At 45.6% G+C, this 22,145-nt stretch overlaps 1 protein-coding gene across 2 annotated transcripts; it reads right to left on the bottom strand.

Annotated features, from left to right (window-relative positions):
- Positions 1 to 17,228: 17,228 nt before the first annotated feature.
- Positions 17,229 to 21,746, bottom strand: LOC310863212 (uncharacterized protein). Of its 2 annotated transcripts, none has more exons than XM_083771397.1 (3): positions 21,335 to 21,746; positions 19,573 to 19,804; positions 17,229 to 19,397 (listed from the first exon to the last, which is right to left on the bottom strand). In XM_083771397.1, the coding sequence occupies exons 1-3, from the start codon at positions 21,485 to 21,487 to the stop codon at positions 18,688 to 18,690; spliced, it is 1,095 nt and encodes a 364-aa protein (XP_083627523.1). In that variant the 5' UTR covers positions 21,488 to 21,746; the 3' UTR covers positions 17,229 to 18,687. The 2 variants fall into 2 exon arrangements, with proteins under 2 accessions (XP_083627523.1, XP_083627524.1); XM_083771398.1 differs by having other exon boundaries at positions 21,511 to 21,746.
- Between the last annotated feature and the right edge of the window lie 399 nt (positions 21,747 to 22,145).

The following is a 22,145-nucleotide window of genomic DNA, read 5'->3' as shown; positions in this document are numbered from 1 at the left end:
GCGTTCGGGGAGATGTCCTGTACCACACCCCACTCTCCGCTAAGCGGGAGAGGTGTAAAATTCACAGCAGCAGACCTTCTACTGTGGTCAACGCTGAAAAAAGTACCGTTTCCGGACCCAGAATGGACACTGGACAAAGAGGCCTCCGCGAGGCAACTATCTGGACATACCCACACGTTCGGGGAGATGTCCTCTACCACACCACACTCTCCGCTAAGCGGGAGAGGTGTAAAATTCACAGCAGCAGACCTTCTACTGGGGTCAATGCTGACAAAAAGTACCGTTTCCGGACCCAGAATGGACACTGGACAAAGAGGCCTCCGCGAGGCAACTATCTGGACATACCCACACGTTCGGGGAGATGTCCTCTACCACACCACACTCTCCGCTAAGCGGGAGAGGTGTGAAATTCACAGCAGCAGACCTTCTACTGGGGTCAAGGCTGACAAAAAGTACTGTTTCCGGACCCAGAATGGACACTGGACAAAAGACGGCTCCGCGAGGCAACTATCTGGACATACCCACGCGTTCGGGGAGATGTCCTGTACCACACCCCACTCTCCGCTAAGCGGGAGAGGTGTAAAATTCACAGCAGCAGACCTTCTACTGTGGTCAACGCTGAAAAAAGTACCGTTTCCGGACCCAGAATGGACACTGGACAAAGAGGCCTCCGCGAGGCAACTATCTGGACATACCCACGCGTTCGGGGAGATGTCCTCTACCACACTCTCCGCTAAGCGGGAGAGGTGTAAAATTCACAGCAGCAGACCTTCTACTGGGGTCAACGCTCAAAAAAGTGCTGTGCCTTGGGGCATTGACATGAAATCACTTTCTCTACGCAAGCTAAGTCAGGTCAAGGAGTTACCTCTAGCTTTGGAATGGGTGTCACTTGTGTGCGTTGATTGCATCTGTCTGTGCATTTATGCATTTGTTTGTCCTGACGAAACTTGATTATTTCTCGACTGTTTATTTTCTCGTATGACACGACATAGAAACTACTTGTGACTACTGTCTTTGTGTGCTGTCGAGCGGATGTTCTTTGCATCAAAGGTATAGCCTGCTGTATCATTCGATTCATTTGTCCAGATATGCCATTTATGATCTTTAAGGATGTACAATGACGCATATGGTGGCCTGTCGAAAAATACACACATACTGGTCAAAGCATACTCATTTTGGTGGTACAGACAGGATAAATTGAACGTTTTTGGAATTTTTGTGCCAGCTCTTAACAGGAGAAGTAAGGTCTGTGGGCTGTTAATTACTTCATATGTTGATAAGCTCTTTTCCTGCTGACATGTTTCACATTGTTCAGATTGAGCAGGTAATATTTGTGCAATAGTGTCTAAGATGCCTTTTTGTGACACGTCAAGTGGCTGCACTATGAATTGTGACATGTTCTTTGTAGATGGTAAGGCCTTGTCACCACATTGAGTACAACTATACAGACTAAGACTTTTCAGGCAAAGCAGGTCATCTCCAAGGAAAGGAGACCGAAGTGTGTATTCTACAAAGCTGTTTAATATGGTGCATTCTTCTGTCCTAGAACATTTCTGAGACACTAATGACACTGATGTGTTGGCTAGATTGAATTTCTCAAGTTTCCGTCTAAATGTTGAGTCCTGCGCTGCTGCTTCTTCAAGCCGTGTGTGACATTTTTTGATAGCAGATGTCTGTTGTAGAAATGTTAGAATTGGTAATGGTATAGCTTCACACATATTGTCATTTAGACTTTCATTGCATAAAACCACATCATCATCATCTTCTTCCAAATTGTCCTCCGTTATTGTTCTGTTAATTGCTTTCAACTGTCCAGGCACAGAATGTACAGATGTCTGTATGTTTTGCTTGAACAACTGTGTGGACACCACACATACTCAACCAAACTACTAGTTTGTGTATAAAATCTAATGGGTCATTGTGCATTCCTAAGGCCAAGTAAGATGCTATTCACTAGTTGTTGAGTGACACCACAGATTGTTTTGCAATCAAATGTGTGACCTGGATTTTGAAAAAACGCTTGAATGAGAGCTGCTAAATTCCCCGGCATAGATGACAACTGAACCATCGAAGTAGGTGTCAATGGTTTCAATTTATCTTGTACTACTTGTAGATGCAGTATACCCACGCGTTCGGGGAGATGTCCTGTACCACACCCCACTCTCCGCTAAGTGGGAGAGGTGTAAAATTCACGGCAGCAGACCTTCTACTGAGGTCAACGCTCAAAAAAGTGCTGTGCCTTGGGGCATTGACAATTATTTAATTAACAAATTAAATAACCTTATTTTATTCTGAAGGCAACCGGATGTCTTAAATTAGCTAGCTCTCAGACAGGAAATTCTAAATTAGCTCATAAGACGGAGCCAAATATCTGTCTGAGAGTGGAGCCTGCCTGGCAAATTACATGGGGGGTCCTTTTTGTGGGCTTGGCCGAAAGTGGGCGTTACCAAAAGGTGGGCGTGGCCATGGCCGCCAGAAGTCTGTCAGATTTTGACAGCTTCAAATTAGTGTTAAACATAATATAACCCAATTGACTCCAGTCCTCTCTGTTTAATATATCTATAATGAAACTATATAAACTATGCATATACCATGAAGTGCTATGACTACTAGCTCTGGTCCATAGCTCTAATGCGTTTCATTTAGAGCTATGTTACTCTAAACTTCCCCGCTCGCATGAATGCAGACCAGCCTCTACTCTTTGGCGTAAATAAAAAGAACGTTTTTGCTACACATAAAAACAAAGGCGAGTTGTGTCATTAGAAAGCCTACTTTGGTAATTGGTTCTAGTTCTAGTGAACAGAAATAATAAATAAATAGACTTGGTAACCTAACTGTAGGGAGTGCAAACACATTAAAGAACCTGGGGGTTATCATCTATGAAAAGGCAACACAATGAGCAGAAAATAAAAATGAACCATGTAAATACAACAAATTGAGCAGAGCACTGCAGGGAGTTGAACCCCATTCCGGTAAACCAGAAGTACCACAACCAGTGCCTTGGTTTTTGTTTTGTTTTACGAGGTCCATTCGTTGAAATGTAAATGTTGCATTGCAACGGTAAAGTAATTTCACAATTGACATTGTAGGCAATAATTAATAACGGTATGGCACCAGGCCAAAGCCATGGGGATAGAGTATGTTTTGCACTCTGAGTGAGTGTGTGTGTGTGTGTGTGTGTGTGTGTGTGTCCGTCAGTTTGTTAACAGCTAATCTCCAGCACCATTAACCCGGTCGATGCCAAATTTTGCACACACACTCCCTGGATGCCAACGATGAACCTCTGTCCCAAATTTTCCAGAACGGCCTGTATAGCACCACACATTTTTGTATGCCCTCCGAGACTATGGACTATAGCCTTTCGCTTTTCCGCGATTTAACCTTTTTTCAAATCGTGAACAATGATGAAGAATCGCGCACTATAGCATGCCACTTAATGACCTTGGGGTCATCAAGGTCATTGATATTGATCAATAACCTTGAGCAGTATAAATGACCTTCAATAAGACTAGTAAATGACCTTGACCAGTATAAATGACCTTGACAAGTACAAATGACCTTGACCAGTATAAATGACCGTGACCAGTATATGACTGACCAGTATAAATTACCTTCATGAGACTAGTAAATGACCTTGACCAGTATAAATGACCTTCATAAGACTAGTAAATGATCTTCACCAGTATGAATTACCTTGACCAGTATGCGGTCCGTGACCATGGACTATAGCCTTTCGCTTTTCCTTGATTTTCACCTTTTTTTAAAATCCTCAACAATGATGAAGAATCGCACACAATAGCGCGCCGCTCAATGACCTGAGACCATGGACCAATGAACCATGTAAATATAACACATTGAGCAGGGCACTGCAGGGAGTTGAACCCCGTTCCGGTAAACCAGAAGTCCGACACCAGTGCCTTAGTTTTTGTGTTGTTGTTCATTTACAGGTCCAGGTGTGCATACGCATGTGCGCCTGTGCGTGTGTAGGTGCATTTGTGCATGTCTGTGCACGCTTCAATGACCACTGTTGGACCCCATGGGGATCAAGGACCTCAGGGAGCCACCCATAATTCACAACGGTCACAGCGAACTCTGTTGCATCACAACTGGTGGCCAACAGTCGTAACCAACACCGCCACCGACCCACAGGAGAATACCATCGCACTCTGGTATCAGACCAACCACAATCAGCCAGCCCTCAAACCAAACCCTTCGACCTAGAAGAACTCGAAACTGCAATGGGAAAGTTGAAACCCGGAAAAGCAGCAGGGATTGATGACATACTGGCAGAAATTATACAGCACCTGGAACCTAACGCAAAGACCTGGCTCGTAGGGATGCTGAATACATGCATGGCACAGAAAACCATCCCTTCTGTCTGGAGAACGGCCAAAGTGGTTGCAATCCCTAAACCTGGCAAAGACCCATCATCCCCAAAGAGCTACCGACCCATTTCCCTCCTCTGCATCACCTACAAGAGAGGCTGCTACTCCAACGCCTCATGCCACTCATAGACACCAAACTGACTAAAGACCAAGCTGGTTTCCGTCCCGGCCGCTCCTGTGCTGGACAGAGCTCAACCTCACCCAACACATTGAGGATGGGTTTGAGGGAAAACAAATAACTGGAGCAGCAACTGGAGGGCGAAGCAAGCACGCAGGCAGCTTGTGCCTGCCTGCCTGTGTGCGTGCCTGCCTGCCTTCCTCATGTGGAAGCTGCATAGTTGAGTTTGTGTGTGTCTTTCTTTTTCTGTCTTTCTTTCTTAGGACGAAGATCAAGGTAGACGCCGTTGGAAGGCTCAACACAAGCCGATGCCCCTAGGGATCCATCCCAAAGCTTCCCTCAGGGAGTCCAGCAAGCCAGCTAGCCAGCAAGCCCGCCCAGTCAGCCAACGCAGCCAGCCAGCTCCGCCAGTCAGCCAGTGTAGAAAGTCAGGCTGCCAAGCCAGCGCACATCAGCCCTTGCAGTCAACCATTGTAGCCATACCAGCCTTGCTCAGTCAGCTCAGCCAGGCCTCTCTCGAGGCCTGGCTCTCTGTCTGCCTGGCCCGGTCTGCCCCGCCCTGCCTTGCAGCAACAGAACCAGCCTTGCTGGCAAGCCAGCCAGCTCAGAATACGAGCTCAGCAAGCCAGCGCAGCTGGCAAGCACGCAGTTAGTCTAAACCAGTTTCAGACTGGCAGGCCAAGGCAGACAGACAGGAAGACCGAGGCGCCTAGGCAGGCAGACAGGCCAGGAAGGCAACAAAGTGCAGGCAGGGGGACTATCCGGCCTACGGCTGCGCTTCAAGGGTTGGAGCCTGGCCAGCTCCTGCTGGTCTAGACTGAGTGGCTGTGGCTGCACAGTAAGGCTGCGGTAACCTAGTCTGGGCTTGCTGCTGCACTGGCTTGCTCAGCTCGCATTCTGAGCTGGCTGGCTTTCCAGAAAGGCTGGTTCTGTTGCTGCAAGGCAGGGCAGGGCAGACCGGGCCAGGCAGACAGAGAGCCAGGCCTCAAGAGAGGACTGGCTGAGCTTACTGAGCAAGGCTGGTATGGCTGCAATGGCTGACTGCAAGGGCTGATATGCTCTGGCTTGGCAGCCTGACTTTCTACACTGGCTGACTGGCGGAGCTGACTGGCTGCGTTGGCTGACTGGGCAGGCTTGCTGGCTAGCTGGCTTGCTGTGCTCCCTGAGGGAAGCTTTGGGATGGATCTCTAGGGGCATCGGCTAGTGTTGAGCCTTCCTATGGCGTCTACCTTGATCTCCGTCCTAAGAAAGAAAGACAGAAAAAGAAAGACACACACAAACCCAACTATGCAGCTTCCACCTGAGGAACCGAGACGCAAGAAAAGAACTGAGCGTCACTTGGGATGGTCACAAACTCTCCAACCATACCCACCCCATGTATCTTGGAGTTACACTGGACAGAACACTCTTCTTCAAAAAAACACCTGGAGAACACAAAAGCCACGGTCAACACCCACAATAACATCCTGTGAAAACTAGTGAACTCCCAAGTGGGGCGCAGACCCACAAACAATCCGTGCAACTGCCATGGCCCTGTCTTTCTCTACAGCAGAGTATTCCTGCTCAAGCTGGAGCCGATCACGTCACACCAAATTGGTCGACACAGCCCTAAATGACACCTGTCGCATTTATGCGCTAGCCGGCACCTCCCCCCGCACATCAGACGACTGTGTAACGCTCAAGATGAATGGAAAACACAGGAGATAGACAGTGAAGTCTGGAATGAAATGATAGAGAACACCTCACACACACAGTTTCCTTTCGTGGCTGTTTACATTCGAGGGTCGCCGGTCCTCTCAAACGGAACAGTTTAACGTCATGCCCAGGACGAAAAGATATAGAGAACACCATAATGACAAATGACAAATAACAGCAGGAAGGCATGGGCCACAATCCACCGTCTTGGCAAAGACCACACCACCCATAATTCACAACGGTCACAGCAAATTCTGTTGCATCACAACTAGTGTAGGTATTGGATGGAGCCCGCACACCACAGGTATAAGAAAGACGTGATGCAGAGGAGGGAAATGGGTCGGTAGCTCTTCGGGGATAATGGGTCTTTGCCAGGTTTAGGGATTGCAACCACTTTGGCCTTTTTCCAGACAGAAGGGGTGGTTTTCTGTGCTGTGCATGTGTTCAGCATCCCCACAAGCCAGGGCCTTGAGTTAGGTCCCAGGTGCTGTATCATTTCTGCCAGTAGGTCATCAATCCCTGCTGCTTTTCCGGGTTTCAACTTTCCCATTGCAGTTTCAAGTTCTTCTAGGTCGAAGGGTTTGGTTTGAGTGATGGCTGATTATGGTTGGTCTGATACCACTGTGCGATGGTATTCTATGTGGGTCGGTGGCGGTGTTGGTTACAACTGTTGGCCACCAGTTGTGACCAAGACCGCCACCAACCCACAGGAGAATACCATCGCACAGTGGTATCAGACCAACCACAATCAGCCAGCCTTCAAACCAAACCCTTCGACCTAGAAGAACGTGAAACTGCAATGGGAAAGTTGAAACCCGGAAAAGCAGCAGGGATTGATGACCTACTAGCAGAAATGATACAGCACCTGGGACCTAACGGAAAGACCTGGCTTGTGGGGATGCTGAACACATGCATAGCACAGAAAACCATCCCTTCTGTCTGGAAAAAGGCCAAAGTGGTTGCAATCCCTAAACCTGGCAAAGACCCATTATCCCCAAAGAGCTACCGACCCATTTCCCTCCTCTGCATCACCTACAAGCCTATCCCGTCACACCAAATTGGTCGACACAGCCCTAAATGACACCTGTGGCATCATCATAGGATGCATCAAGACAACACCTGACCCTGTCCCAACACCTGTTTACATTTGAGGGTCGCCGGTCCTCTCGAACGGAACAGTTTAACGTCATGCCCAGGACGAAAAGATATAGAGAACACCAACATGACAAATAACAGCAGGAAGGCATGGGCCACAATCCACCGTCTTGGCAAAGACCACACCACCTATAATTCACAACGGTCACAGCAAACTCTATTGCATCACAACTGGTGTAGTTATTGGATGGAGCCCGCACACCACCAAAAAAAAGAAAAACAACATACTATAGTATGCCCTCCGTGACCATGGACTTTAGCCTTTCGCTTTTCTGCAATTTAACCTTTTTTCAAATCCTCAACAATGATGAAGAATCGCGCACTATAGCGTGCCACTTAATGACCTTGACCAATATCAATGACCTTGAGCAGTATAAATTACCTTCAATAAGACTAGTAAATGACCTTGACCAGTATAAATGACCTTGACAAGTACAAATGACCTTGACCAGTATAAATGACCTTCACCAGTAGAAATGACCGTGACCAGTATATGACTGTGACCAGTATAAATTACCTTCATGAGACTAGTAATTGACCTTGACCAGTATAAATGACCTTTAGAAGACTAGTAAATGATCTTCACCAGTATAAATGACCTTTAGAAGACTAGTAAATGATCTTCACCAGTATAAATGACCTTGACCAGTATGCGGTCCGTGACCATGGACTATAGCCTTTTGCTTTTCCTTGATTTTCACCTTTAAAAAATCCTCAACAATGATGAAGAATCGCACACTATAGCGCGCCGCTCAATGACCTGAGACCATGGACCAATGAATGAAATACAACACATTGAGCAGGGCACTGCAGGGAGTTGAACCCCGTTCCGGTAAACCAGAAGTCCGACACCAGTGCCTTAGTTTTTGTGTTGTTGTTCATTTAAAGGTCCAGGTGTGCATACGCATGTGCCCCTGTGTGTGTAGGTGCATGTGTGTGCACGCTTCAATGACCACTGTTGGACCCAATGGCGATCAAGGACCTCAGGGAGCCACCCATAATTCACAACAGTCACAGCGAACTCTGTTGCATCACAACTGGTGGCCAACAGTCGTAACCAACACCGCCACGACCCACAGGAGAATACCATCGCACAGTGGTATCAGACCAACCACAATCAGCCAGCCCTCAAACCAAACCCTTCGACCTAGAAGAACTCAAAACTGCAATGGGAAAGTTGAAACCCGGAAAAGCAGCAGGGATTGATGACATACTGGCAGAAATTATACAGCACCTGGAACCTAACGCAAAGACCTGGCTCGTGGGGATGCTGAACACATGCATGGCACAGAAAACCATCCCTTCTGTCTGGAGAAAAGCCAAAGTGGTTGCAATCCCCAAACCTGGCAAAGACCCATCATCCTCAAAGAGCTACCGACCCATTTCCCTCCTCTGCATCACCTACAAGAGAGGCTGCTACTCCAACGCCTCATACCACTCATAGACACCAAGCTGACTAAAGACCAAGCTGGTTTCCGTCCCGTCCTGTGCTGGACAGAGCTCAACCTCACCCAACACATTGAGGATGGGTTTGAGGGAAAACAAATAACTGGAGCAGCAACTGGAGGGCGAAGCAAGCACGCAGGCAGCTTGTGCCTGCCTGCGTGCCTGCCTGCCTTCCTCATGTGGAAGCTGCATAGTTGAGTTTGTGTGTGTGTTTCTTTTTCTGTCTTTCTTTCTTAGGACGAAGATCAAGGTAGACGCCGTTGGAAGGCTCAACACAAGCCGATGCCCCTAGAGATCCATCCCAAAGCTTCCCTCAGGGAGTCCAGCAAGCCAGCTAGCCAGCAAGCCCGCCCAGTCAGCCAACGCAGCCAGCCAGCTCCGCCAGTCAGCCAGTGTAGAAAGTCAGGCTGCCAAGCCAGCGCACATCAGCCCTTGCAGTCAACCATTGTAGCCATACCAGCCTTGCTCAGTCAGCTCAGCCAGGCCTCTCTCGAGGCCTGGCTCTCTGTCTGCCTGGCCCGGTCTGCCCCGCCCTGCCTTTCAGCAACAGAACCAGCCTTGCTGGCAAGCCAGCCAGCTCAGAATACGAGCTCAGCAAGCCAGCGCAGCTGGCAAGCACGCAGTTAGTCTAAACCAGTTTCAGACTGGCAGGCCAAGGCAGACAGACAGGAAGACCGAGGCGCCTAGGCAGGCAGACAGGCCAGGAAGGCAACAAAGTGCAGGCAGGGGGACTGTCCGGCCTAAGGCTGCGCTGCAAGGGTTGGAGCCTGGCCAGCTCCTGCTGGTCTAGACTGAGTGGCTGTGGCTGCACAGTAAGGCTGCGGTAACCTAGTCTGGGCTTGCTGCTGCACTGGCTTGCTCAGCTCGCATTCTGAGCTGGCTGGCTTTCCAGAAAGGCTGGTTCTGTTGCTGCAAGGCAGGGCAGGGCAGACCGGGCCAGGCAGACAGAGAGCCAGGCCTCAAGAGAGGCCTGGCTGAGCTGACTGAGCAAGGCTGGTATGGCTGCAATGGCTGACTGCAAGGGCTGATATGCTCTGGCTTGGCAGCCTGACTTTCTACACTGGCTGACTGGCGGAGCTGACTGGCTGCGTTGGCTGACTGGGCAGGCTTGCTGGCTAGCTGGCTTGCTGTGCTCCCTGAGGGAAGCTTTGGGATGGATCTCTAGGGGCATCGGCTAGTGTTGAGCCTTCCTATGGCGTCTACCTTGATCTCCGTCCTAAGAAAGAAAGACAGAAAAAGAAAGACACACAAACCCAACTATGCAGCTTCCACCTGAGGAACCGAGACGCGAGAAAAGAACTGAGCGTCACTTGGGATGGTCACAAACTCTGCAACCATACCCACCCCATGTATCTTGGAGTTACACTGGACAGGACACTCTTCTTCAAAAAAACACCTGGAGAACACAAAAGCCACGGTCAACACCCACAATAACATCCTGTGAAAACTAGTGAACTCCCAAGTGGGGCGCAGACCCACAAACAATCCGTGCAACTGCCATGGCCCTGTCTTTCTCTACAGCAGAGTATGCCTGCTCAAGCTGGAGCCGATCACGTCACACCAAATTGGTCGACACAGCCCTAAATGACACCTGTCGCATCATCACGGGATGGGTCAAGACAACACCTGTCCCGTCCGTGCCTTTATGCGCTAGCCGGCACCTCCCCCCGCACATCAGACAACTGTGTAACGCTCAAGATGAATGGAAAACACAGGAGATAGACAGTGAAGTCTGGAATGAAATGATAGAGAACACCTCACACACACAGTTTCCTTTCGTGGCCGTTTACATTCGAGGGTCGCCGGTCCTCTCGAACGGAACAGTTTAACGTCATGCCCAGGACGAAAAGATATAGAGAACACCATAATGACAAATAACAGCAGGAAGGCATGGGCCACAATCCACCGTCTTGGCAAAGACCACACCACCCATAATTCACAACGGTCACAGCAAACTCTGTTGCATCACAACTGGTGTAGGTATTGGATGGAGCCCGCACACCACAGGTATAAGAAAGACGTGATGCAGAGGAGGGAAATGGGTCGGTAGCTCTTCGGGGATAATGGGTCTTTGTCAGGTTTAGGGATTGCAACTACTCCAGCCTTTTTCCAAACAGAAGGGATGGTTTTCTGTGCTATGCATGTGTTCAGCATCCCCACAAGCCAGGTCCTTGCGATAGGTCCCAGGTGCTGTATCATTTCTGCCAGTATGCCATCAATCCCTGCTGCTTTTCCGGGTTTCAACTTTCCCATTGCAGTTTCACGTTCTTCTAAGTCGAAGGGTTTGGTTTGAGGGCTGGCTGATTGTGGTTGGTCTGATACCACTGTGCGATGGTATTCTATGTGGGTCGGTGGCGGTGTTGGTTACAACTGTTGGCCACCAGTTGTGACCAAGACCGCCACCGACCCACAGGAGAATACCATCGCACAGTGGTATCAGACCAACCACAATCAGCCAGCCCTCAAACCAAACCCTTCGACCTAGAAGAACTTGAAACTGCAATGGGAAAGTTGAAACCCGGAAAAGCAGCAGGGATTGATGACCTACTGGCAGAAATGTTACAGCACCTGGGACCCAACGCAAAGACCTGGCTTGTGGGGATGCTGAACACATGCATAGCACAGAAAACCATCCCTTCTGTCTGGGAAAAGGCCAAAGTGGTTGCAATCCCTAAACCTGGCAAAGACCCATTATCCACAAAGAGCTACCGACCCATTTCCCTCTGCATCACCTACAAGGCTATATGAGAAGCTGCTACTCCAACGCCTTGTTGCCACTCATAGATACCAAGCTGACTAAAGACCAAGCTGGTTTCCGTCCCAGCCGCTCCTGTGCTGGACAGAGCTCAACCTCACCCAACACATTGAGGATGGGTTTGAGGGGAAACAAATAACTGGAGCAGCATTCAGAGATCTCTCTGCTGCCTATGACACTGTCCAACACCGCACAATGGTCAGGAAAAGCCTCCTCAACAACAGGCGCTTCTATGTCCAGTTAAATGACCAGAGGAGTAAATGGAAAGCCCAAAAGAACGGCCTCCAACAAGGTAGCGTGCTCGCCCCCCTCCTTTTCAATATCTACACAAACGACCAGCCACTACCCAATGCCTAATGCCAGCGTTTCATCTACGCCGACAACCTCTGCATTACGACCCAACAAGCAGACTTCCAGAAGATTGAGTCTGTCCTTGAAAGTGCCCTCCAAGAAATGTCAAGCTACTACAATACAACCACCTGAAACCCAACCTATAGAGAACACCTCACACACACATCATTTCCTTTCGTGGCCGTTTACATTCGAGGGTCGCTGGTCCTCTCGAACGGAACAGTTTAACGTCATGCCCAGGACGAAAAGATATAGAGAACACCAACATGTCAAATAACAGCAGGAAGGCATGGGCCACAATCCACCGTCTTGGCAAAAACCACACCACCCATAATTCACAACGGTCACAGCAAACTCTGTTGCATCACAACTGGTGTAGGTATTGGATGGAGCCCGCACACCACAGGTATAAGAAAGACGTTCTTTGTTGAAATACTGACAGCGTTTCGATCCATTTGATCTTCATCAGGTCATGTGTACACAAAACATACACTTTTATACTAAGGGAGTGCCCCCATTAAACAATCAAAATACCACATTTTGGTGCCCCTCCCATCACTGCAGGTGTGACACGTCAACCCTGAGTGAGTAGGTGGGGACCCAGACATATTGATGTAAATATAGTCTGTTCAGAAATTGTAGTGCCTCTCATAGAGCTTGTAGGTGATGCAGAGGAGGGAAATGGGTTGGTAGCTCTTCGGGGATAATGGGTCTTTGCCAGGTTTAGGGATTGCAACTACTCCAGCCTTTTTCCAAACAGAAGGGATGGTTTTCTGTGCTATGCATGTGTTCAGCATCCCCACAAGCCAGGTCCTTGCGATAGGTCCCAGGTGCTGTATCATTTCTGCCAGTATGCCATCAATCCCTGCTGCTTTTCCGGGTTTCAACTTTCCCATTGCAGTTTCACGTTCTTCTAAGTCGAAGGGTTTGGTTTGAGGGCTGGCTGATTGTGGTTGGTCTGATACCACTGTGCGATGGTATTCTATGTGGGTCGGTGGCGGTGTTGGTTACAACTGTTGGCCACCAGTTGTGACCAAGACCGCCACCGACCCACAGGAGAATACCATCGCACAGTGGTATCAGACCAACCACAATCAGCCAGCCCTCAAACCAAACCCTTCGACCTAGAAGAACTTGAAACTGCAATGGGAAAGTTGAAACCCGGAAAAGCAGCAGGGATTGATGACCTACTGGCAGAAATGTTACAGCACCTGGGACCCAACGCAAAGACCTGGCTTGTGGGGATGCTGAACACATGCATAGCACAGAAAAACATCCCTTCTGTCTGGGAAAAGGCCAACGTGGTTGCAATCCCTAAACCTGGCATAGACCCATTATCCACAAAGAGCTACCGACCCATTTCCCTCTGCATCACCTACAAGGCTATATGAGAAGCTGCTACTCCAACGCCTTGTTGCCACTCATAGATACCAAGCTGACTAAAGACCAAGCTGGTTTCCGTCCCAGCCGCTCCTGTGCTGGACAGAGCTCAACCTCACCCAACACATTGAGGATGGGTTTGAGGGGAAACAAATAACTGGAGCAGCATTCAGAGATCTCTCTGCTGCCTACGACACTGTCCAACACCGCACAATGGTCAGGAAAAGCCTCCTCAACAACAGGCGCTTCTATGTTCAGTTAAATGACCAGAGGAGTAAATGGAAAGCCGAAAAGAACGGCCTCCCACAAGGTGGCGCGCTCGCCCCCCTCCTTTTCAATATCTAAACAAACGACCAGCCACTTGAAACCCAACCCATCAAAAACCCAACTATGCAGCTTCCACCTGAGGAACCGAGACGCAAAAAAAGAACTGAGCATCACAAACTCTCAAACCATACCCACCCCATGTAACTTGGAGTTACACTGGACAGTTTAACGTCATGCCCAGGACGAAAAGTTATAGAGAACACCAACATGACAAACCCTACACTTAAACCCTCTATATTTAATAAAAAACAATTCTGGACAGGAATCCTGTATTGCAGGGGTGCCCAAAAGGTACATCGTGATCTACCAGTAATCACAAAGGCTGTGCAGGTAGACCATATGGCATGCCCCTGTATATAATCTATCACTTGAATTAAGGTGACTTGACACCAGCTCAAATGTTGCACACAAACATCAGTAGCAAAAGTACAAAGTTATTGTGACAGTAATAATTGCTATAGTGTGTGTTCAGTAACAGGAATATTCCTGTCTCTCCAGCTCTTGGGTAGGGGGTAGGGCCCGACAAGCCTATGGCTTCTCCCTAACCCTTTTTCGGAACGGACAGGACATGACCTATGGACACTATGAAAAAATAAATAATAATAATTAAAAAAAGAAAAAAAAAAAAAAAAAGATGGAAACTGTGTGCAATGTATGAATGTATGTCCTCCTTCCGAAAATAAACTGAACTGAACTGAACTGAACTCTTTAATAAATAGAAAAGGGTTTAATCAGGAGTTGTAGTAGCCACAGGATAATCTAAGCGGTGGATATTGCTCTTGTCTTCATGTCTTTATGTATGTAAATTGTCTTGTTGTTTGTGTCAAATGCGTGTATATGTGTTCTGCATATACTTGGCTGCTGTGTTGCAAGATAATGGGAGTTACTGATACTATGGGAGTGAATGGGAGTGAAAGGGAGGTACTGTTACTATGGGACTGATACTATGGGAGTGCATGGGAGTGGATGGGAGTGAATGGGAGGTATTGTTACTATGGGACTGATACTATTTGAGTGAATGGGAGTGAATGGGAGGTACTGTTACTATGGGACTGATACGATGAGAGTGAATGGGACTGAATGGGGTGTACTGTTACTATGTGACTGAATGGGAGTGAATAAAAGTGAATGGGAGTGAATGGGACTGAATGAGAGGTACCGTTACTATGGGACTGTGTTTAACAAAAAACTGGAGAGACCGGGAGACCTCTGTTACTGAACAAACACTATAGCAATGATTTTGTCACAATATAGAGCTATTTAACACTGTTACTGAACACACACTATAGCAATGATTACTGTCACACTATAGAGCTATTTAACACTGTTACTGAACACACACTATAGCAATGATTACTGTCACACTATAGAGCTATTTAACACTGTTACTGAACACACACTATAGCAATGATTACTGTCACACTATAGAGCTATTTAACACTGTTACTGAACACACACTATAGCAATGATTACTGTCACACTATAGAGCTATTTAACACTGTTACTGAACACACACTATAGCAATGATTACTGTCACACTATAGAGCTATTTAACACTGTTACTGAACACACACTCTATAGCAATGATTACTGTCACAATACAGAGCAATTTAATTTAGGTAACCAAATTGACCCCAATAGTAGATCTTTACACTCTCAATAGTTCAATTGTTGTTAAGCATCTGCTTAATTTCCAAAAAACTACACAATTAGAGAATGTAGAAGATTGCTACTTTTGATCCTTGGATTTTATAATGCTGATTGTAGCATAGCGATAGTGGTTAGTGACTGAGCTTTGTTAACATGAGTGCCCGGGATCGTTTCCCACCAATTTCAAAGAATGTTTGTTGCTTCGTGCCAATTTTCACAGAATGTTTGTCCTTTTACCTACCAGACAATACTCTTCTCACCTCTAGTCGATTATTTATTCAGCGTTTGAGCCACGGACCAACATTTGAGGCCATCTAGTCTCTCAGACCCATTTGAGCCACTGACCACCATTGTGAGAGTCTATTAATGTGAAATGGTGGTCCGTGGCTCAAACATGTTATCACTTTTGAAGTTACTTGTTGTGTTTAGATATGTAAATACTACTCTTTAAAGCCGTGTTTCGGTAGTCGAGTGGGTACTGTCGACGGTTAGTAAACATTGAGGCCGGGCATAGTTGTTTATAAACCTTCGACACTAACCATTCGGCTACTGAAACACTGTTTTACAGTTTCGTACAAACATCATATATAAACATCATAACAAGTAACTTCAAGTGATAGACGTTTGAACACACAAACAACAACAGCGTTAAGTATTAAATAACATTTATCACTTACTTGCTCCGAAGACCGATGGTGACGTGGCACTTCCAAACAAACACTGACCAAACCTACCTCCACGCGTCTCTTCCGTATTTGAGGGCGGCGGCACTTCCTTCCGGTGTGAGGCCACGCCCGCGAGATTTAACCGGGAATCTATTGTAGTCATATTGTAGTCATATTGCCCCTACGTTACATCCGGGTCCCTTGGTCCCATCCGCTTCTAATGCAAAATAGCTACATATGAACGCGTGAATCTTTTTTTTTTTTTTACAATAACGTTATTTGTCAGAAAGGAAGCCATTGAGGGTTAAAATGGGTCTTAATGCTTCCAACTCATATAACTGTCACCAACAACACTTTTAATGATATTACATGAAGCAGACAGCCCTGTGATGAAACCTTTAGCATTACACTGTGGTTAATACGTTTTTATTCACAATGGAATGTTATTGTACTCTTAATATATCATGGTGTAGCACAGCACAGTAGATTCATATTTCAATCGATCTGGGATGTTAAAATTGTGCAAAACTCTGTTCAATGAATGGCCTCTTCTGCTACATTAAAATTACTAAACATTAAACGTTACTTATACCTGTTATTGAGACTCCTATAGAGCATGTTGACATGGATAGCTTGGTTAGTAGTATCTCTGTTAGTTAATGCAGTTTGATTGATTCAATTAATAGCCTATTTTATTAGACAAAAATGTAGAACAGTAGTGTCATAGAGTGGAAAATGCCATTTGGTTTAATGTCACAGAATGCAGTGCCACGTAGAGCAGCATGATAAATGGTTAACTTTATAGTGTGTTCAAAAATGGCAGATCTGCAAGTTCAGTGTCTTGAATGAGATGTGCTGTGAGTTTGCATATCTGCTATTGTCCAGCATAGGACCGTTGCACAGTGAAGTATAGACAAGGCTTTAGGATTTATAAGTCGTTTTTAGATTGAATATAATAGAATATTCACTCCAGTGAATAGCATTTATCCATTTAGATAACTTTTTGATGTTATTTAATTACTTATTTTTACACAGAAACATAATGTGTGTCTTTACAATAACTGTAATGTAATAATAATACTAATAATGTAATGTAATAATTATTAATTAAATAACCTTATTTTATTCTGAAGGCAACCGGATGTCTTAAATTAGCTAGCTCTCAGACAGGAAGTTCTAAATTAGCTAAAAAGACGGAGCCGCAACACTGGCGGTTGGGCTGTCGCCAACCTCTCATTCTGCTGCTGCATTATTAGTTAGAGCGGCTACCTGCCGCCACCCAGTGGTGTATTGCAAACAGATTCAAGATTCAAAAGTTTGTTTTTATTATTATTACATCCGATTTCGATTATACAAGAATACAATTATTGGGTTCCAGCTCCTCTCAACATTGCAGCAACACAAAATAGAAGAGCCATAGAATAAAAATAAAATATGTAATATAAAATATAATCCAAATGCACAATGTTAGGTGCTGTGTGCAGGGTCCTGACTACTTCCTCTAAATATTAGGTGTGTATATACAGCAACTTTAAAAAGAAAAATTTAATATTGTGTAAAAGTAAATTTTCTATTGTAACATAATTCTATATAATATAATTCAGGATATAAGTAAATGGCGCTCAACCTTGCTTCTTTCCTGCCATCAGTGCTGTGATCTTATTTCACTGTAGGCTATGTGCAATGAATATATAAAAGTTTTACTTTCTGAATTATATTGCAGAAGAAAATTTACTTTTACACAATATTCAACATTTTTTGAGGAGCTATAAGCACACACACACGGGGGGGGGGGGGGAGTGTAAGGTGCTGCATGTAGTAGTTCCAGTCATTCCAGTCTTAATAAATATGTGGTCTGCAGGTGCTCAGGTATGCATTTAGGGAGGACGACACCCCTGCCATGCAAAGTCCTGGGCACTTTGGATTTAAACATGTCCTGTGTATGTTGAACTTATGTGGTTGTTGTGTGTTGTGTGTATACACAGCCTGAGTGAGAGTGCCAGACAGACGGGCAACAGGGTGAAAGTGCCCACTGTTCATAAGCCTTTTGGAAGAGTCTGTTGGGCTGAACAGGTTAATGCTATTGGTAGTTTACGACGAGTTCAGGAAAACATAACATCCACCTTGTTCTATAGGGTCCACAAAGCAAAGAAGTCCCCAGGACTATATATTTTTATCCTTTTTAGCCCAAGTGTTTTACTGTACCTTCGTTTACATATTTGACAAAGGAATCGATCAATCAAAAACCTCACGGCCTGGTGGAATTAAGAGAATGATGTGAAGTGATGCTAACATTTTACAAGTCTATAAGTAAACCATGGAATTTGTGCACTTACGCTCAGGATAAGAGGCTGCTAAATGCCTAAACTGTAAACATTGTACACTTAAAGGATTACACTGCATCAATATGTTTTGTATTTTGATAATCTACTGTATGCCCAACATGCAGCCTTGATACACACATTGATGATAAAGGCCACATACACAATACAATAAGCACTAACTGGTCTCTGGACACAAATTTGTAAAAAAAATAATATAATATTCTAAGGCAAAAAAGACATCTAACACCATGTGCAATCTGCCAATTTCTCTCACACAAATAGTCCATATGTAGCTCAGTTTAAGAGATTGGTTAAGTTTATTCCTCAGGTCGGAGCACAATTTTAGGTTAGCTAGAGTGGTAGCATGGATGTATATCGTGCTGCCAGAGTTCAAGGTTTCAAGGTTTGGAGGAGAAACTCTCCCTCCTAGCTCTTGCTAGCATGACACCTTTGAAAAACGGCTCCAGTCTACCGCATGACCATTCTCTACATAGGCACCATCCACGTCAATCTCAGCATGTAAACGGTCCACTGTTGCCGTGGATTCCTGTCCAGACAACTTGGTCTCCTGCTCGAGTAATTTCTTCTTCATTGCAGCAATCTTTCTCACGCATCTCAATGACGGCAGCGGTTGGTGCTGTGCCCTCAGCAGCATGTATCCTTTAACACCACACGTGGCCCGTATCTGGCTTGCCTTCTCCATGGTCTCGCAAGACCACTTGACCCCTCTGCCACTCTTTTGGCAGAGCCTCGCCAGCTGATTGACATTGAACATCTTCTCAATGTTCTGAATGAGGCTCTGTTTCTCCCACTCCAGCTTGTGCTTTGCTCTCTTTTCGTTTACCACAGCTTTCAGCAGCATGGCTATCCTCTCGTCCTTCTTTCGGATTATGTCCTTCAGGTACACTACTTCACAATCTGTTGCATCAGCCGGCGAAGAGTAAGGCGTCTCGGTTACATCAGGCTTGTGCAATTCTTCTGACTCTTTAGACCGCAGTTCCAGAGAGGTTTCACAACACACCGTTGAGGTGAGATTATCTGCACCGTCAAGAGGACACAAAAACACACATTGTAGAGGGAGTCCAAAAGACTCAGGTTTCAGTATTCTCTCTCCCGGGCCATCGTCCATAACGATGAGGTCCCCCCCTGCAATAGACAGAGCACAGTATGTTGTCAAATGAAGATGAAGAATGAGAAATGTAAATAGTCCATTTCCAAGTACCTCAACCGTACTTTCACCACTGGTAATGACAAAATAAACATGGATATGTTTTCACTTCATGCCATTTGTACAGTATTAACCCGTTAGCGTTTTCCTCACCACTGTCTTCCTTGTCTTTGGGCCCCTTCTCAGAACTCTGGCTGTAGGAGTGTTCAACGCTGTGTCTCTCCGGCAAAGGAGACTGGGCTAATGTTTTGGTCAAATTTTCTACTATCCGACGTAGAGTTTTATTCTTTTTGAAGTGGGGGAATTTCGTTGGAATAGCATTGGGCTTTAACTTCCGCAGGTTGTCCATGCGCCTTGATTCATACTGTGATTCCTCAAAGTGGTCCTAGAGACACAGTGGGAAAATTAAAAGGGTTTAGTTATGACTCGCCACCAACAGGAAGCATATTCACGTCCACGATATGATATGACACAATGTTTTTATAATGGGGTGAATCTAGAGTTGCAATACCCTCTATTGATAGCCCAATGCCCATGGATCCAAATCGAATTTCCAATCTGCTTGTATTAAACGCCGTTAAACTAACCAACATTGCAGTTGCAGGGGAAGCTTGAATGATCCGCTTTCAATCTGCAAAGCGTTTGTTTCATAAGAATTCACCTTAGACATGTTATGAGCTACTTTCTGACTTTCTGCTAAGAAATTCCATGCCGTGGTATTTCTTTCAGATTGCAGATTGAAAAAGCATAATTCAAGTTTGCCCTACAGCTGCAATATTGGTGAGTTTAACGTTGTTTAATACAAGCAGATCGGAAATTTCAATTTGATCAATGGGCTGTCAATGGAGGGTATTGCATCTCTAGATTCAAGGCAGCTAATATAAAAACAACTAGTGTTGCAAATTGCGGCTAGGTTGGCTTCATAACATGTTACAATGTAGTCCTCAATGTAGCCCCTCTCGGAACCGCCTCCAGCACCGAGGCTGGCTAGCTGCGACAGAGCAGATCAGTGCTGGAGATGGGATGTCAATAAGGAAGTCAAGGAAGGAAGGAAGAGAGAATTTCACAGCAGCCAAAACGGTCAAACAAAGAAAAATACTTAACGGCTTAATATATATATGCTTCTTTTGAAACATCTCACCACCACCGCAGCACGGCCTTTTCCGAGGGTATGTACGTCTGTATACCATTTTGCGTGGGATAGATGCATAGGGACCCTATGTAAAGTCATCCAAATGTCAGAAACTTTACGTAGGGTTCCGAGAGGGGCTATCCTCAACGTAGTCATGGTGAAATTGAGTGACCAATAAAAGGCAACAACCAACAAAGCAGATGAAAGAAATATTACTTGAAAATAGTAAAGGTGGCTGCCATAATCAATTCATTGTCTGGTTTCTCTGAAAATAGAAATTCGACTATGTATTTTCTGCAAACAGCCACCACTGCCTGTCATACGAAATGTTCTTCAACCACCATGACATGGTTACAGATTATTTTGAGAGTCACTGATTAAAACATGACAGTTCTAGCTCCACTAACTCATTACCCAAAGACCCAGTTGCTCATGATCTACAGAATGCCTCCCAATAGTCTGATAGGGTGTTGTACTTGTATTGCACTGATTTTTGGTCAACACTTATCTCTGGAAATTGGTTTGCAACATGTCATTCACAGCAGTCAGGAAGTTGGGATATTCAACACTTGTTCAGCTTGTTAGGCTATAAGATACAGATACAGTTACACTCCCACACTGTACAGTGTTATATTTCCATGAAAGTATCAAATGTTCTATTGGCAGCCATCTTGTTGTACTAGCTATAATGTCTGACCATCAATTCTAATTATCAGGTCAATGCACTCTCATAGTCATATTCAGTGTTGGGATTTCAAAGAAATCTGGAGGAGTGATCATCACCTCGCACAATCTCGACCTGTCATGTGCTTTCCAGTTGCGCCTCCCAACCATTTTCTCCCATATCTCTCTTCTGACGGGATCCCGGGGGAAACAGTGCAGTTTCTTGCCCTTCTCGTTACGACTAGAACAGCCAGTAGCAGAACAACCGCCCATGTTGACAGACAGTCAGTCCTCACTTTATGTTAGAGGTTGGAGCCGATAACACCAGCCAGTGACTTTCCTCCAACTAGTACGTCATCAATGTTAAGTCCCGGAATGACAACAACCACGCATGCAATGCCAATGTGTGTACTTATACTTTGACTCGCTCCCTAACGAAGCAAATTAACATTAATCAAACACGTGTTTGTCAAATCGTGGAGGTTTGTGCTGTCCAGTCCTCCACGCCACGGATCAGCTTGTTGGTTTGTTGTTCCTGTGATGATGATGATGATGGCTTGTTGTCACGTGACAACTGACTTCTTCCTGCTCAAACACTCGGGGTTGCCAGGTTGTGGATGTTAAAGTGACGAATGTTACGAATACTTACTGTCTACTTTAGTTTTGAGGTTGAGCTTTTAATGATCAAATATAGGTGCTTTTTAAAAATCGTCACCATTCTCCATTCCCCTGGTATTCCTTTGTGTGGTATAGTGTTGACCTGATTGATTGATTTGTTGATTGATTGACTGATTGATTGATTGATTGATTGATTTACGTATTTATTAACAGTATGCAGAATAGGTACATTTCAAGCAAAACTCGATACAAAAACTGTTAACTGTGGACAACACCATAAAGCATGACACTTGTTTACATTAGGGTCCAGTCC

This window comes from Protomyctophum parallelum, assembly GCF_964188405.1.
Source record: "Protomyctophum parallelum genome assembly, chromosome: 8".
Lineage (NCBI taxonomy): Eukaryota > Metazoa > Chordata > Actinopteri > Myctophiformes > Myctophidae > Protomyctophum > Protomyctophum parallelum.
This window is presented reverse-complemented; position numbering and strand designations above follow the sequence as displayed.

Coding starts and splice junctions, on each gene's coding strand:
- LOC310863212 (XM_083771397.1), bottom strand. CDS start 21,487: ATGGGCGGTTGTTCTGCTACTGGCTGTTCTAGTCGTAACGAGAAGGGC. Junction 19,805..21,334: donor ACAGGTCGAGATTGTGCGAG/GTGATGATCACT, acceptor CTGTGTCTCTAG/GACCACTTTGAGGAATCACA. Junction 19,398..19,572: donor CAAAGACAAGGAAGACAGTG/GTGAGGAAAACG, acceptor TGTCTATTGCAG/GGGGGGACCTCATCGTTATG.